Source organism: Embiotoca jacksoni, unplaced genomic scaffold (assembly GCF_022577435.1).
Source record: "Embiotoca jacksoni isolate LCO1_2020_lvr unplaced genomic scaffold, fEmbJac1.0.p SCAF_1, whole genome shotgun sequence".
In the NCBI taxonomy this organism is placed as follows: Eukaryota; Metazoa; Chordata; class Actinopteri; family Embiotocidae; genus Embiotoca; species Embiotoca jacksoni.
This window is the reverse complement of record NW_027185229.1, coordinates 10,486,707-10,503,902: the sequence shown is the minus strand read 5'-3', so window position 1 is coordinate 10,503,902 and position 17,196 is coordinate 10,486,707. Positions and strand designations below refer to the sequence as shown.

At 41.3% G+C, this 17,196-nt stretch overlaps 1 protein-coding gene across 8 annotated transcripts in view; it reads left to right on the top strand.

The window, feature by feature from the left end:
* itpr1b (inositol 1,4,5-trisphosphate receptor, type 1b) overlaps positions 1 to 17,196 on the top strand; it is an 81,688-nt gene that overhangs the window by 15,869 nt on the left and 48,623 nt on the right. For 5 of the 8 annotated variants that reach the window (XM_069162819.1, XM_069162487.1, XM_069162574.1 and 2 more), the window contains exons 6-38: positions 692 to 850; positions 2,592 to 2,690; positions 2,821 to 2,904; positions 3,131 to 3,277; positions 3,482 to 3,586; positions 3,959 to 4,003; positions 4,117 to 4,146; positions 4,664 to 4,818; positions 7,560 to 7,659; positions 7,740 to 7,900; positions 8,106 to 8,247; positions 8,343 to 8,501; positions 8,594 to 8,766; positions 9,199 to 9,318; positions 9,408 to 9,599; positions 9,930 to 10,181; positions 10,271 to 10,412; positions 10,504 to 10,657; positions 11,055 to 11,248; positions 11,327 to 11,465; positions 11,561 to 11,615; positions 11,717 to 11,882; positions 12,043 to 12,210; positions 12,292 to 12,363; positions 12,449 to 12,586; positions 12,713 to 12,838; positions 12,935 to 13,135; positions 13,304 to 13,555; positions 13,949 to 14,074; positions 14,255 to 14,383; positions 14,514 to 14,531; positions 15,405 to 15,525; positions 15,634 to 15,818. In XM_069162819.1, the coding sequence (XP_069018920.1) occupies positions 692 to 850; positions 2,592 to 2,690; positions 2,821 to 2,904; positions 3,131 to 3,277; positions 3,482 to 3,586; positions 3,959 to 4,003; positions 4,117 to 4,146; positions 4,664 to 4,818; positions 7,560 to 7,659; positions 7,740 to 7,900; positions 8,106 to 8,247; positions 8,343 to 8,501; positions 8,594 to 8,766; positions 9,199 to 9,318; positions 9,408 to 9,599; positions 9,930 to 10,181; positions 10,271 to 10,412; positions 10,504 to 10,657; positions 11,055 to 11,248; positions 11,327 to 11,465; positions 11,561 to 11,615; positions 11,717 to 11,882; positions 12,043 to 12,210; positions 12,292 to 12,363; positions 12,449 to 12,586; positions 12,713 to 12,838; positions 12,935 to 13,135; positions 13,304 to 13,555; positions 13,949 to 14,074; positions 14,255 to 14,383; positions 14,514 to 14,531; positions 15,405 to 15,525; positions 15,634 to 15,818 (4,509 nt within the window). The remainder of the gene's footprint in view (positions 1 to 691; positions 851 to 2,591; positions 2,691 to 2,820; positions 2,905 to 3,130; positions 3,278 to 3,481; positions 3,587 to 3,958; positions 4,004 to 4,116; positions 4,147 to 4,663; positions 4,819 to 7,559; positions 7,660 to 7,739; positions 7,901 to 8,105; positions 8,248 to 8,342; positions 8,502 to 8,593; positions 8,767 to 9,198; positions 9,319 to 9,407; positions 9,600 to 9,929; positions 10,182 to 10,270; positions 10,413 to 10,503; positions 10,658 to 11,054; positions 11,249 to 11,326; positions 11,466 to 11,560; positions 11,616 to 11,716; positions 11,883 to 12,042; positions 12,211 to 12,291; positions 12,364 to 12,448; positions 12,587 to 12,712; positions 12,839 to 12,934; positions 13,136 to 13,303; positions 13,556 to 13,948; positions 14,075 to 14,254; positions 14,384 to 14,513; positions 14,532 to 15,404; positions 15,526 to 15,633; positions 15,819 to 17,196) is intronic. The other 3 variants (XM_069162400.1, XM_069162318.1, XM_069162656.1) reach the window with 3 other exon arrangements.

The window sequence follows — 17,196 nt, the reverse complement described above, 5'->3', positions numbered from 1 at the left end:
GCACAAAGATGTGCTATAAAGCTGCCCACTGTAAGGTCTTATCTTGCTTTGCTCATTGCAAAGGAATGCTTTGCACCCAGGAAACAGATAATCTGAAACCAAGAATAGCAACGCATTCCCTCTATGGCATGCACAAGGGAGACAGTATATACGGAGTAGGATGTCCTAGTTGCAATGATCTGTCATTTCAGGAACAAGGTGAGCACTGATTGGTTCCGGGTTTGCCTTAGGAAATCAGTTTAAACATAGATTTATGAAAATGTCAACTCCGTTATGCTGTCTCAGCACCATTTTGCATCACTCCGTAGGACTGAGCTGAGCATTTAATTAAGTCTGTCGTGGGCCTCAAATATATTCACATGCCTTTATGATTCAAGTGGTAATAGATTATGGTGGGCAGTGCAGGGTTAACTGTGAACTGTAAGTTGGGGGATCCTATGCTGCAACAGAGGTCACCAGCTACATTTTTGGACTGGCGATATCATATACTTGTATAAACTGGGGAAGACACAAAAACACCAGACAGTTCCAGAGATGCATATTTTCAGTGAAGTGCTCCCTTGGGTCCTTTTGTGACAGTCTTTCTATCTTTGTTCCAAACTGTGTAATTCTTGCATGACTGATCTCATTGATAGCAACTGTGTGGCCTGTAACCATGTATTGTACCTGTGTGTCTTGTTTTTCCCAACAGTTGCTGCACTTGAAAAGCAATAAATACCTAACGGTGAACAAGCGCCTACCTGCGCTGTTGGAGAAGAATGCCATGAGGGTGACTCTGGACTCGGCAGGAAACGAGGGATCCTGGTTTTACATCCAGCCTTTCTACAAGCTGAGATCCCTGGGAGACAGTGTGGGTAGAGCAGGGCGTGGGATTGAAGTTAATTATGCTCAAAAGGACAAATTAAGGATATATTTTTAGACTTTTCAAGGGGTTTGAAAACAGAAGTCTCCAGACTCGCATGTTGCTGGTTGTTATAAGACAAAATTAACTCATTTAAGCGAGAGAGCCGATAGTGAAATCTGAGCATCACTTCAGGCTCCTGCCTTTTTACTCTGTAATGCGCAGCTCACCAAGCATGAGGAACTGCTGACAAACTGATGGATATATGTCTTTTTAAGATATCTGTTGTGGCTCGATGAGACACAGCGCATTCCCAGTGTCAACAAAAACTCAGCCGTTTGTTTGGGACAGACAGCAGAAAGGCGCATTTTCACATGCTCATGTTTCAGTGTTGTTTTATTACCTGGTCAACATTTATATTTATTGAAAGCTCCCAATGGTGTGTTTGCACCATCATAGCTCACCTGCATTTTACCAGCTCAGTTGCATAAATAGATAATGTCGGGCAGCTAAGGGATTGGGTCAACTAGTGGGTTTATTTGATACATTGCGTTGAATAATGATAGATCATATAATAATACAATTTAAATAATATTGTTAATTAGTTTTAAGATAATTGATGGGAAGATCCACTGATTTTAGGCCTCAACATCTGTTTAAAGGTCTTTTGAAATACAGCATATGAAAAGTTGTTTCAAGCTGTTGGTGGGTCTGGAGGGAGCTACATGACCTCCGATGCATTGACTCAAGTGACGTAACTGCAGTCAGTGTCACAAGTCTACAAGTTGAAAAAGAGAAAAATCTTTATTACCAAAACGTACTTGTTGCCTACTCCTCACTTCTGCTCGAGGCTACAGTGGCTCGAGGTTACATTAACTGCTCTCGGCACAACACTGCTGAATCTCTGACTGAACTGTCAGTTGTCCAGTTATATCAAGGGCATTGTACATAGCTGCTAGGTTCTGAAAAGAAACAGAAGCAGAATACTTGATTCGATTTTTGATTTTTTTTTTTTTTTTTTTTTTTGTCTATTGTGACTTCAAGAGCATTGTTGAAGTGCAATGCGGAATTGTTGGGAGTATTTTTTTTGGGAAATAAGATACGGCATTGTATACAGAACACACCGCATGGACACCATGTCTGCTGCTCCTGCTGCAGTTTTTACTGGTAGCTGATGGAAGCTGATAAAGTTAAGCTGGCTAATTGGCCAATTAAATTTTCACCTCATTAATCCCTTTGGGGAAATCTGTCCTCGGCATTTGATCTGTCCTACCTATGTAGGAACAAGCCCCAGTGCAAAGCTTGTAGATTAAATCGGACACCAGTGTCTTTGTCAGCGGCAATGACAGGAGAAGCTGTGAGCTGTGTAGTGATTGAGGAACGGATGTCCGCTACTTGTCAGATGGAATAATTACAGTACTTACAATGGCAATTAGTTTCCATTGTTTCAGATAAACATGAATATCTATTAATAAACTTGTTGAGAGACTGTTCTTAAACTTCTGTCAAGGCTCAAGCTTAATATAGGATAGCATACAGATGCTCTGTCTGGTCCAGTCCTTTTACCCACAACGTGGTCTACACCGCCACCTAGTGCTCACCTAGATGCTGGCATCATCCACTGTAACCAGATCTTTCATACTTACAGGGATCCCCCCCTTTGAGGAAGGGGAATCTATCTCTTCTTTTTTCTGAAAAATGGTGAAAACAAATGCACATTTGAATGTTCCATTTCATGTTGCTCCTTCAGGTTGTAATTGGAGATAAAGTCGTCCTTAACCCTGTGAATGCTGGACAGCCTCTACATGCCAGCAGCCACCAGCTAGTTGACAACCCAGGGTGCAATGAGGTACATACGATCTCTTAAATGAATTAATATTCATTAAAGTGGAATATGAAACACGTTGCTGAGAGGACATTAAAATCCAAGATAAAAGTACATGCCCTATAAGGTATTCACAGACTTCTCTGTCCTTCAGGTTAATTCTGTGAATTGCAACACAAGTTGGAAAGTTGTTCTGTTTATGAAATGGAGCGACAACAAGGAAACAATACTTAAAGGGGTAGGTACCATCACACTTTTGTATTACAGTAAACAATGTTCACAGATATTTACATGCAAATTCATTAACTGGCTACAAATAAGGCACATTAGAACATAATACAAACTAAAACACTGAAAACATGGTATTTGAGATAACCAATACAATTAACATCAAGCAAATAAAAATATTGTCATGTGTAACTGCAACTCATTGTTCATGCATGTATGTTTGTTTGTAACTGCAGGGTGATGTTGTGCGGTTATTCCACGCAGAGCAGGAGAAGTTTCTCACTTGTGATGACCACAGGAAGAAGCAGCATGTTTTTCTGAGAACAACTGGTCGGCAGTCTGCAACTTCTGCCACCAGCAGCAAAGCACTGTGGGAAGTGGAGGTTAGAACAATGTGTTCTGAAGATAAACGCTGATTCTGTTTTTTGTGTTACTCATTCATTGTTCTTTAACAAGTCGATTACAAAAAGCCGAATGCCTTTAAAAGTGCAGCGCTCCAACCTTGAAACATAATGTTGTTTACATTGCTTCACATTATAGATGATGATATTTTGTAATTTCTGTCCATGTCTTTTTGCCATTACCAGGTGGTCCACCATGACCCATGCAGGGGAGGTGCAGGCTACTGGAACAGCCTGTTCAGGTTTAAACATTTGGCCACAGGGTGGTATTTGGCTGCCGAGATGGGTGAGGTGTGTCTCAACTTCTTCACCTTCTCAGTTCAATTCAATTTTATTTATACAGCATCAGATCATATCTTCAGTCATCTCAGGGCACTTAACATAGTAAGGCCCTTTACAAAAGAACCCCACAACATTATAGAGGGGAACCCAACAATTTAACAATTACCACATGAGCAACAGTTGGAAGAACAAACAACAAATAGAGAGACTACAAACATTGTATATATATCATTGCAATTTAAATCATTTAAATCAAGTGCTCTTGACATGATCAGTGTAGAGCAATGTGGTATAGACATACAGGGATGTTTGATGCACAGTGCAGGAACCACAATATGTAATGAATGATACTGAAGAGGACGTTTGACAATTGTTTCTCAGGTGAATGCAGACTTTGAGGAGGAGAGTGCTGAACAGCGGTCCTCGGTGAGTAAGCCTGATCTCTCGCTCTCTGAGTGCCCACAACGTCATGCTGGTTTCCCCACTATTCTCGATCTTATCTGTTAAAACCTGTGCTGGATCTTTGCTTCCTGCTCTAGGTGGTGGACTTTACACCCTTTAATTTCCAGGTACTGTCATATAATCTTTACTTGGCTGCAGCAATGTACCTCAAAAATGTGTCCTTGTCATGTCATGGATTGCGCAGTCTTTGCTGTTTTGTTTTCCAGTCTCTCTTTTGGCCTTAATGATCAACAAATCCTTTAATCCAGTTTGTGTGTTCCTTAATTTCAGTAGCGCTAGATTACTACCACAGAGTGTCACCATGCCGTCATCTCAGTTGATGCATGTCTGTAAGGAAATTACCATTAGGTGGCAGTGTTGTTGTTAATGGCTTCACCAGGGATGTTGCATGTTCTATACTTGTAGATCATAACATGTGCCAACATGGCCCAACAATCTGTAGTGATCACTGAAGCAGATTTGCACAACTTCCATCAGGAATTAGTTCTCACTTCTTTGTGAAATCACACATCTGTGCCGCATTGTGGTGGAATTATATACTTTATCAGTGTTTTTTACGAATTTTTCTGTTTCTCACTGCAGTTTCTAGCCAGCTCTCGCTCACTGCATATTTTCACCCTCTAGCTGGATGCAGATAACGAAGCTTTAAGAGGCCGCCTGCGGGCCCCACAGGAGAAAATCATGTACTCTCTGGTGCCTGTTCCTGACGGCATGGATATCTCCTCCATCTTTGAACTGGACCCTACTACTCTGAGAGGCGGGGACTCCATGGTGCCCAGGTATAATCTCAAGCACACGCATGCATACTAGGAATACCTTCTCTGGAGCTCCTGAATTTACTAAAAAAAATTCACCCAATATTCAGACATCACAAAATATTTATACAAACATAAAAAAAAAAAAGTGCTTTTCTCTACCTGCAACTGCACAAAGTCAGAATAAGATATTATGAAGTCACAACATTGTTGTACTAACAGGTTCAAGACAGCGAAGAAGTGAATAAAACAATCTGACAGGTGATGTTAAAGACCCCTCAAGAGGAAACAATAACGCCGGAAATGTTGCAAAGTGCGGGGGAAATATTTACTAAGACGTCACATTGTCTAATCAAAAAACCACAATGATGTCAAGACTATGACATTCAGACAGTGACAGAAGTAAATATTTGACTCATGTGTATGAAGGGGAATTTGCAGCATCTGTAGTAAGGGAGTTTCTAAGGTAATGCGCACGTTTGGTTTTGCAGCTATGGACAAGGAGCAGTTTTCGTTTGTGTGGTCTATTTTGTTTGTGTGACCACCTGTTTGTTCTCGTCACGGTTTGACTGGTCATTCAAAACAAAGATTGTTGCCCAGTCTTTGGCTTTTGGTTGAATCACAAATTGCAAGAGAAGACACTGTTAGGAAGAAATCAATGACAACTGTGCGTGTGTGTGTGTGTGTGTGTGTGTGTGTGTGGGAGGGGAGGGGGGGGGGGCATGTATTTCTATTATTGGACTACTCTGTTCAAAAGTACCGTTGTGAGGACATTTTTGCATTGTGAGAACATTCAGGCAGGTCCCTTTAACTTGAAAGGAAAATTTTAGTGTTAAAACTTGGTTTTATAGTTGAGAGGTGTGTGTGTGTGTGTGTGTGTGTGGGAGGGGGGTGGCATGTATTTCTATTATTGGACTACTCTTTGTTCAAAAGTACCGCTGTGAGGACATTTTTGCATTGTGAGAACATTCAGGCAGGTCCCCTTAACTTGAAAGGAAAATTTTAGTGTTAAAACTTTGTTTTACTGTTGAGGTGTGTGTGTGTGTGTGTGTGTGTGTGTGTGTGTGTGCGCGTGTGTGCGTGCGTGCGTGCGTGCGTGCGTGCGTGCGTGCGTGTGTGTGCGTGCGTGCATGCTTGTGTTTACACTGGGGTCTTCACATCATATGATACTTGCCAAGTAGAGCTGGGAAAGTCCCAGTATGACAACCAGTCAGTCATTGACAGTGTACACAGGAGGGGAATAACTTTCAGTTTCAAAATGCCATGTAAGATCTTTGTTGTGTTTCTGAGGTAAAACCACAAACCCGATGTTGTGTAAACACTGCCTTCACTCGCAAACACATTATCTGGCAAAGGGAAATGAGCTATATCAAATCCATAATTTGATTATTTAAAAAAAAAAAATCTGTTAAAACCTCTGCAGTTTCAGTCACAATATCATATTCCATGTACTTGTGAATAAGCAGAGTCTTTGTCATGATTCGATTGAGCCTGTATTTGGTTCCTCGATTCTTGTTGACAGTGTTGTGTGATACAGAAGGTGTAGTTCTAAAATTTCAGCAGCGTAATTGTCTTTGTCACAGTGCATCAGATAAGAATAGGGCCTCCACACGTTGTAGCAAAGCCTCCATTGCGTCACGTCGTCAGGTGCATGTTTGCACGGTGCAGGCTACTACCGCTAGCACCTCCCGATCCAACCTGAAATAACCCTGCCCCTTAACCTTTAGCCAGGGGACTGATTAATACCTGGGAGAACCGGTACACAAAGGTAAGCCTGTTAGCTTCAGTAGGCGGTTGCGTAATACCTGCCAAGAATATGGCTGCGTCTGCTGTCCGTGCTGACGGCCTGACAAACTGCACACACAGACGCACGCACACACACACAGACACACACGTGCTTGCTCACATGCACACGTGGAGCAGACGGGATGCTTTGAGAATGCTGGCTGTCGTTACTATGTGTAAAGGTTTAGTGCTTAATGGAGGAGAGATGATACTGTACAGGTCACTAATCTGTAATCATGCCACTCACACGCCTGAGTTAGGCATGGGAAGCAGCCAGTTTTCTACCCAGGCAGCTTGTTACTTTTAGTAACATCAATTGAAAAAAAAACATGTAGTAATATACAGTAATTTACTAGGTGCGCACCTTTATTACAGTACAATGCGCAATAAATGTTTATCTATGCAATGCTTATATTCTTCCGCTTTTGTTGGCACTGCTTCACAGGGGTGTTATTTATGATCTTCAGCCCTTCAGATTGTGAAATATGTTGTGGTTTATAACTTGGCCTGGGAGTGGCTTCAGTGGAAAGCGTATGTAGTGGCTTAAGTTTTGAGTGTCAAGCCAACAGTGGAGATGACTGTCTTGATTAGTTTGTAAAGCCTCCTTAAGTTTATCTTCGGAGTGGTTCCACAACAAATGTATAAATTACCCCCCCCCCCCCCAAAAAAAAACAAAAAAACAAAAACAAATAAATGATGAGATATTGAATATTGAACCAAAGGATATGGCCATCTTAAGCAATACATGTCAAAAAAAAAATAGAACTAGTCAAAAGCATTTTCACTTCTAAAAACACAATTTTCTTCGGGCTTTATTGCTGTTTATGGCCATTCAGGGTCATACAAGGATAAAGCAATTTAACTCCTCCATAACTGGTCAGATTTGTGAAGCACTATGGCACCATGTCCTTTGTCAGTTTAACATGCAGTTTCTATTATTTGCATTTTACGTCATCATCTCAATTCTCTGTTATTTTTAGGAGCTCCTATGTCAGGCTAAGACACTTGTGCACCAACACCTGGGTTCATAGCACCAACAACCCCATTGACAAAGAGGAGGAGAAACCTGTCATGTTAAGGGTGAGTAACTGATCGGTTAGTCAACGTGTGTAAAACGGCTTTCTGAGATTTTCAAGAGATTTTTTTTTTTTTTTTTTCAGATTGGAACATCAGCAGTAAAAGAAGACAAGGAAGCTTTTGCTATTGTTCCAGTGCCGCCAGCAGAAGTGCGCGATTTAGACTTTGCTAATGATGCAAGTAAAGTGTTGGCGTCCATTGCTGGCAAGCTGGAAAAGGGTACCATTACTCAGAATGAAAGAAGGTAGGGATTATTTACATTATTAGGTTTTATGTATATACTATATATGCTGATACTATGTATTTATTTGTAAATATTTATTACATAAATACATTTCCCTGAAATACTCACTTAATGTCTTAAACAAATTCTGATTTCAAGTCCCCAAACGTTGTTGCTGAGTTGTACTGCATGTGTTTTTATTTCTTCTCGCTTGTACAATCTCCAGGTTTGTGACCAAGCTCCTGGAAGATCTAGTTTTCTTTGTGGTGGACATCCCCAACAGCGGGCAGGATGTTTTGGAGATCATGGTTAACAAACCCAACAGAGAAAGACAGAAACTCATGAGAGAGCAAAATATCCTTAAACAGGTCGGCCATAATCCTTTGTGACATTTTCTGCACTGGTTTACATTTTTGTGGAGCCACATTTTTCGTTGGATTAAAATTGCCTGTTACCTTTGCAGATTTTCAAACTTCTCCAAGCCCCTTTCACAGACAGCGGGGATGGCCCCATGCTGCGGCTGGAGGAGCTCGGAGACCAGCGCCACGCACCGTTTAGACATATTTGCAGGCTTTGCTACAGAGTGCTGCGTCATTCCCAGCAGGATTACAGGAAGAACCAAGTAGGTTGCGCACTACAACTCCACTCTGAACTCTGATACTGCTTGCATTTTCTCTGCAGCAATTATCCCACCACCTTTTATCCTTGTTCCAGGAATACATAGCCAAACAATTTCGCTTCATGCAAAAGCAGATTGGGTATGATGTGTTGGCAGAAGACACAATAACAGCTCTGCTCCACAACAACCGGAAGCTGCTGGAGAAACATATCACTGCTGCAGAGATAGACACATTTGTCACTCTCGTGAGGAAGAACCGGGAGCCGAGGTGAGGCTTATGGGGCGAGACAGGCTGCTACCATTGTACTGGCTTAGAAAAAGCCGCTGTGGCCAGTTTGGGTCAGATTTGTTTGTGTAACAGCTCCACAGGAATGATAATCTATGTAAATGTAGTCAAATGTGTGCCGTATGAGTGGAACTGCTTGTGCATGACCTTGGCACTGCTGGTAATTTGCTGAGTGTGTACTTGTGTTTAAGTCATGCCAAGTGCTGTTAATGACACATGTGTCAGGCTCATCCAGAATACAGGAGGCCTTCACAGTTTGGGCTGAGACAGAGAGAGTCACCATTAGTATTTCAATACACTCATTTGACTTCCTGACGTAGGACTGTGTATAATTCGAAATTGATATGCATATCTCTTAACCTTTATCCCCCAGTGCCTTTGAAAAATATCTCATGCATTATTACCTGTGCCCAGGTTTCTGGACTACCTGTCAGATCTCTGTGTGTCCATGAGCAAGTCAATCCCTGTGACGCAGGAGCTCATCTGCAATGCAGTGCTGGACTCTAGCAATGCTGACATCCTCATTGAAACTAAGTGAGCTCATTATTTTAGTCAATTATTAGCATTTGCTAAACTGACATGAGCGCTTGGAAAAAAAACTAAAAAAACGTGTTGTTCACCAGATTGGTCCTGTCGAGGTTTGAAGTTGAGGTGACGACAAATGGGGAGAGCCCGATGGAGGCAGAAGATGAAGAGGAGGTGTGGCTGTTCTGGAAAGACAACTGTAAGGAGATCCGGAGTAAGAGCGTCCGGGAATTGGCCCAAGATGCAAAGGAGGGCCAGAAGGAGGACCAAGAGGTGGTCAGCTACTACAGGTGAAATGTCTTTGTTTATACAAGTTAAAACATATATACATATACACTGTTGTAAGATCACATTAGAATGACTTCATTAATTCTGCAAATTAGTAAAGTACAATAAAACCCCTAATAGCCATGTGTCATGCTCAAATAGTCCATAATCAATTTGGAATTTAAAGTTCTACGCTACACTTCTGCCTTTATTTTTGAATGCCTAATCACATGAACATTTTCTGAAAACATCACTGTGAAGTACAACGTAAAATTCAAGGCTCATGAATATGAGTATAGTGTAGTTTTGAACAATGGGAATGAATAACAATTTACTCACATATTTCCTCCCAGGTGCCAGCTGAATCTCTTTGCCCGAATGTGTCTGGACCGTCAGTACCTGGCCATCAACAAGATCTCTGGTCAGCTGGACGTGGATTTGATCCTGCGCTCTATGTCTGATGAGGACCTGCCCTTTGACTTGCGAGCGTCTTTCTGCCGTCTAATGCTGCACATGCACGTGGACCGTGACCCTCAGGAGCAGGTCACACCCGTCAAATATGCTCGTCTGTGGTCTGAGATTCCCTCTAAAATCGCTATTGATGAGTGAGCTCCTTTTTTGAACACTTTAAAGTTATTTGCATTCCAAAGATGCCACAGCATATCTCAGACCTTGTTTTGCTCTATTTATCAAGCTATGACAACGATGAAACAACCCGAGATGAGATCAAAGAGCGGTTCTGCCTCACGATGGATTTTGTGGAGAATTACCTGAGAGAGGTGGTGTCGCAGAATATTCCCTTCTCTGACAAGGAGAAAAACAAGCTTACCTTTGAGGTAATGCTTCTTTGTGCATGGTATGAGCAAATGAGAGCTCACATTGGAGTCTTTAAACTGTGAATTGTAAGTTGGATGTTTCTTTTTGTAGGTCGTGAACCTGGCAAGGAACCTTATATACTTCGGTTTCTACAACTTCAGTGACCTGCTTCGACTGACAAAGATTTTACTGAACATTTTAGACTGTGTTCATGTCAGCACCATTTACCCCATCAACAAGATTGAGAAGGGAGAGGAAACCAAAGGTAAAAATTCTGTCTCTTCCGCTTAACTTGCTTTACTGTGCATCAATATGTATTCAGTTAAACACTTATTAATTTCTAATTTTCTCAAATATGTACACATACAATACCTGCAAGTAATTTAAACAAAAGCACAATCACAATTACATGTCTATAGAACTATATTAAAAAGCCAAATGCATGACACTGAGATACTATTGATATATTAGTAACTACTCGTGTGTTGCAAAGTATATTTGAGTCAGTAAAATACATAAAAAATACATTCTTAAAGATACTTTTTAATCATCTTACAAAGTGTTCACTTCTTTAAATGAGTAAAAGCAAGTACGTTCGTTTCATACACTTATTCCTCACTGCTGTTGATTTGAATATCGACCTGTCTCTGCATGTACTGCAGCTGGCAGTAATGTGATGAAGTCCATCCATGGAGTTGGGGAGCTGATGACCCAGGTGGTGCTGCGAGGAGGCGGCCTGCTGCCCACCACGCCAACTCATCAGCCTGAGGGAGATGTGGCTAAAACTCAGACTGAACCGGAGAGGGAAGACATTATGGTCATGGACACGAAGCTCAAGATCATTGAGATACTGCAGGTAGCACATCAAGGAAACTGATTCCCCCTTGAAGCCAAAGCCTCAGTCCATGCTGTAACATTTTCTCTTTTCCTTTAGTTCATTTTGAACGTACGGCTAGACTACAGGATATCCTGCCTGCTCTGTATTTTCAAACGGGAGTTTGATGAGAACAACCAACAAGGAGAAACCAATGCCAGTCAGAATGGAACCAATAATCTTCCAGGTCAGATGCCAGGTAGGAAATCATTTGATTTCTGATAATGTGAAATGTATTATTTACAGTTATGTCCCATATACATAATAAAACTGACTTATTTTAACTAATTGTAGGGAATTTTGACTTTGAGAACATTGAAGAACAGGCAGAGGGGATCTTTGGAGGAAGGTAATCCATAGGTTTCTAGTATTTGTGGCTGTTAATAACTCAAAGCACGTTGCCATTGTAATTAAGTAAACTAAGGTAAAGATTTTGTGATTTTTGTTTAGTGAGGAGAACACTCCACTAGACCTGGATGACCACGGTGGTCGCACTTTCTTAAGGGTCCTGCTGCACCTGACCATGCATGACTACCCACCCCTCGTGTCTGGAGCGCTTCACCTGCTCTTCAGACACTTCAGCCAGAGGCAGGAGGTCCTCATGGCCTTCAAACAAGTAAGTCATACCACACATGACCCTTCATTTTAATATCTAACCAGGCACTAATCTAAGATGATACTCATAGCTTTATACACATTATACTGCAACACTATGTACTAAATACCTGGAAATTAAGTTGGAGTTTACGTAAACCTGCATTTTTCACCTGATTTAGGTCCAGCTTCTGGTGACCAGTCAGGATGTAGATAACTACAAGCAGATCAAGTCAGATCTGGACCAGCTGCGGTCTATAGTAGAGAAGTCTGAACTGTGGGTTTACAAGAGACAAGGAGAAGATGGGATGGATGGAGATGGACCATCAGAGTCTGACAACAAAAAGAAGGTACATAATATGAGATTCATATAGATTCAATTTAAAGGGGCATATTATTGCAAGGACTTATTATTCCTCCTTGTTTTATAGGGGGATTCACCTGGTTCAGACAAGAAGAAATCAGAAAGCACCAGCACCTACAACTACAGAGTTGTAAAAGAGGTATACTTGTTTGTATGTTAATATATATTTGAATATTTGTGGCTTATTGCTTGTGATTTTAAGTCCTGCTCTTGTGTTTGTTCAGATCCTGCTGCGCCTCAGTAAGCTGTGTGTTCAGGAGGGAAGCTCAGGCAAGAAGAGCAAGAAACAGCAACAGAGGCTGCTGAGGAACATGGGAGCTCACAGTGTGGTGCTAGAACTCCTGCAGATTCCCTATGAGAAGGTGCAACACTCCATCTAAATATTGCACTGCATGCAGAATAATAAGGAAGCTTTAAGGCTTCTACTCACTTGCAGTTTCCCATTAATGTAATGTAAATAAAAAGAAAGTCTGTGTTATCTGCACCAGGGTGAGGATGTTCGAATGCAGGAGATCATGAAACTGGCTCACGAGTTCCTGCAGAACTTCTGTGCAGGAAACCAACAGAACCAGACTCTTCTTCACAAACATATCAACTTATTCCTTAACCCAGGGGTGAGTATCACAGGCATCTCATAATGCCTACTCATAGGTACTGAGTTTTGATACACTGCGGGAAAATGAGTCTCTCTTTCTTTTCCACTCTCTCAGATCCTAGAGGCCGTTACCATGCAGCACATCTTCATGAACAACTTCCAGCTGTGCAGTGAGATCAACGAGCGTGTAGTTCAGCACTTTGTCCACTGTACTGAGACACATGGTCGGCACGTCCAATATCTCAAGTTCCTGCAGACCATCGTCAAGGCTGAGAACAAGTTCATCAAGAAGTGTCAGGACATTGTCATGGCCGAGGTCTGTTCCATGAGATTTATTTTGTTGATTCCAACCAAAGCAGTAAGATAGGTGTTCACAATATCAGTGAAGATAGCGGTGATACTATTTGCAATATAAGGTTTTACGGTGACAGTTGTACTATATTTACAAGATGTTACACTTCACTCTCTACTCTCTCCGACACAGCTGGTCAACTCGGGTGAGGATGTCCTGGTCTTCTACAACGATCGTGCGTCTTTCCAGACTTTAGTCCAGATGATGCGTTCAGAGCGGGATCGCATGGACGAAAACAGCCCCCTGATGTACCACATCCACCTGGTTGAACTGCTGGCTGTCTGCACTGAGGGCAAGAACGTTTACACTGAGATCAAGTGCAACTCCCTGTTACCGCTGGATGATATTGTACGCGTCGTCACCCATGAAGACTGTATTCCTGAGGTATAAATCAAAAGTCTTCATTTTCACTTCATTCAGATGTATTCCGAATTATTGTGCACTGAAACAAATTTGTTTTAATGAAGTTAAAGTGCAGGCTGCACATATCTTTTATCTCTAAAGAGAGGCGGGTGTCAGTATGTTGTATCATTCTATTCATCAGAAGTACCTGCTTGGCACAGTCTAGTGAAACGAGAACACAAAGGGGAGATTAAGAACAACAAAGAAGTTGGTAAACCATGTAGGAGTTCTGTACTGGATGACAGTATATTGTAGTTTCACTTGTGAAAATCAAACCTATTTCAATGTTGAACTGACCCAGAACAGGATTGGACACAAATGCACTAAAAATGCCTGGATTATCCTAATTATCTTTATTTGTTTGGATCCTAACAGATTAAAATTGCCTACATCAACTTCCTAAACCACTGTTACGTGGACACAGAGGTGGAGATGAAGGAGATTTATACGTCCAACCATATGTGGAAGCTGTTTGAGAACTTCCTGGTGGACATTTGTAGGGTAAGCCGCAACACTTTTGACACTGTGATCGATATGTAGAGAAAGCTTTGTTTACGTCACGTGTTACGGTGATTTTTGTCAACACAGGATGCAGTGAACATGCGTTACCTGTTGCCCACGTGCAGGAAGTGCGGTCCAGTGGCTCTGCGTCATGCTAACATCTATTCTGTCCTTGCTTAGGTGTGCAACAACACCAGTGACAGGAAGCATGCGGATACCATGCTGGAGCGTTACGTGACGGAGACAGTCATGAGCATTGTCACATGTTTCTTCAGCTCTCCTTTCTCAGACCAGAGCACAAGCCTGCAGGTAATGTGGACTAGCATTTGTAATACATATTCCAAGCAGGCTTGTAATTGTGAATTCTCAAGTCATGTTGATCCTCCAGTTTATTTCTTTAAAAAAATGCATAAATTATGACGTTCTTCCCTTTGCATAGATGGCTCGTCATATGTATGTAAGTAATGGTAACTCTAAACCCAAATTTTGGTTCCCAACCTTTGGGTGTGTTCCTTATCAGCAGGCTCTGAATGTTAAGATGCATTCACTGTGTGGGTTTATATATTTTCATAGCTTAGTCAGCACACAGACTCTGTTCTTCCCAGATCTGTGGGTGTGTTGCACAAGGTTTTGCTGGGACATCGTGCAGATGATGTACTGATGCAATGTGGTCACTCAGTTTCTTAGAGTTTTGTAGCTGTGTCTTGTCGCCCACAGCTTTCTCAATAAGTCATGACCACTACCCTTCATAGATTTCCAAATGTATTGTGCAGCAACTTTGTGGTTTTGCATCACATACAGTCGCCCACTTGATCCCCTGCTACCGTTTTGTGAAGCTTTTTTTTGTTTCAAGTTGGTTCCAGCAGAAATGGTTGATTTCCTTTGTATGTAAGCATTTCCACTTTCTGAGAACCTTTACTTTTTTTTCTCATAACAGGCAGCCATTCTTGGAAAGATGTCTGAGGTATTTATTGTACTGTAGGGCTGTGGCCAGGTAGAAATCAGTCATACTCTCTGTGCTACACTGGTTTGGTGTGTTATCTTGGGAAGCATATGATTATGAACAGTTGGCCTAATGAGGCTGTTGACCCCTTCGCAATAGTTGTCATAGTATCCTCGCATTGCCATGTATACCACAGACAGGGTTATGAATTCAACTGAGTGAGGGAGCACAATAGTCACTCTGTTGGTCCTTGAATATGTATTCACATTTCTTTCTTCTTTTTTTTTTTGCTTCCATCTGATCAATACAGTGTGTGTCTTCCTGTTTTCTTCACCCTTTTTTTTTTTATTATTATGTTTTTCAAAATAATTTGTCTCTGTCTTGTAGACTCGTCAGCCAGTTTTTGTTCAACTGCTTCAGGGAGTGTTTCGGGTTTACCACTGCCAGTGGCTTAACCCTGTCCAGAAGGCCTCAGTAGAGGCTTGCATCAAAGTGCTCTCCGACGTGGGTAAGATATTAGACTAACACCGACCACCAATTTCTGTTCAAAGCTTTGAGGATTAAAAAAAAAAGGCATTGCGGCACCTGTTACATCTACTTTCTGGCCTCTGTCTAGCCAAGAGCAGAGCGATTGCCATCCCAGTCGACCTGGACAGCCAGGTGAACAACCTGTTCGTCAAGTCCAATAACGTTGTGCAGAAGAGCATCCTGAACTGGAGGCTATCTGCTAAGAACACTTCCAGACGAGACTCTGGCATTACCACCTCAAAAGACTACAGAAACATCATTGAGAGGCTACAGGTCAGTAGCAAGGCATCCACATTTGGATTTTCACATTCAGTGCTTTAAGTTAATTCAAATAATTCATTCATTCATCTCACCAGACGTCTCATCTAACAGCGAACCCTCAAGTGTGAAGGTCGTGCAATGGCAAGCATTAAAACGAAACACAAAAATAACACAACATAGCCAGTGAGCAAAGCAAGATAAGAGAATAATTGTATTTGTTGAAAAGCAGCTGCAAATGTTTACTCAATGTTCTTGATTCCTTGAAATAGCGTTTTTATATCTATAACCTGTAATTATGTATGTGTATAAAAGAGGCCAATTTACGGAGGAGAACAGAAGGCAGTCATGGCTTTTATGAAGCCCATTAACATTACATGTGATGGTAGAGTGGTACAGGCCATACAGGTCTTTCGGTGGTAGTATGATGGCCATTTGTGCCATCGTCAGTCCGCCAGAGATGAGCTGGAATAAAGAAGGTGTCAGTAGCCTCAATGGCCAAATGCACAGAATGCACAGGTGGCTTTTGTTGTTTTTTTTGTCTTGGTTGATTAGATAAATGACTGACTGGTGGTCCAAGTGTTTATACTAATACATAAACTATGAAATTATGCTCTTTCAAAAATATTGATGTTTTGCTGTTACATCGTGTCTGTTCTCATGTAATATTTGGCGTTTCGCTGAAGTTAGAGGCTCATAAAAAAAACTAAAATTTCCTCAGTTTAAATATATTGATTCTGTTGTATCTGGTTACAATGGCACTTGACGAAGGGTGGTATATATTTAGCATCAAGTCAGTTCTTGAAGTTGACATGTTAGGAGGAAAAATGAGCAACCTTTGACAAGGTGTTTAAACAACAAGCTATTTATATGTATTAAAAAGCCACCAAAGGAAACTGTCAAACTGTTTTAACCCTTTGTGGTCTGGTTTATCTCAACCTCGTATTTAACCTCTCAGGCAGCAGGAGAGGAGCAGTACGCTTCCACCTCCTCTCAGGGTTTTTTGTCGCATAATATTAACAATACTTAGAGAAAGCTAAGTCTATCTTTACATCTTGACTGTAATTTTAATTCATTTTAAACGGTGTATGAGACCACCATGGGCTAATTGTTGGGTCAATAATGACCTTAGCTTTTGGTAGCTATGTGGCATAGATTATACTGTAGAAGTAGTTTCTAATACCAAAAAAAAATTGTTGAGTAATAGGCTACGCTGCCACACCCTATTCTCGTGTAACTTATGACTCAGTATTCAGTGGAAGTCTGAAAAGTCATTGTCTGGTTCAGATCAGCTGGTATTATATAAATAAACAAATATAATTATGGGAATAAGCTATTATGATATTCTCCAAAGTTGTTTTTATGTTATTCACTGACCCTTTCCCACGCAGAC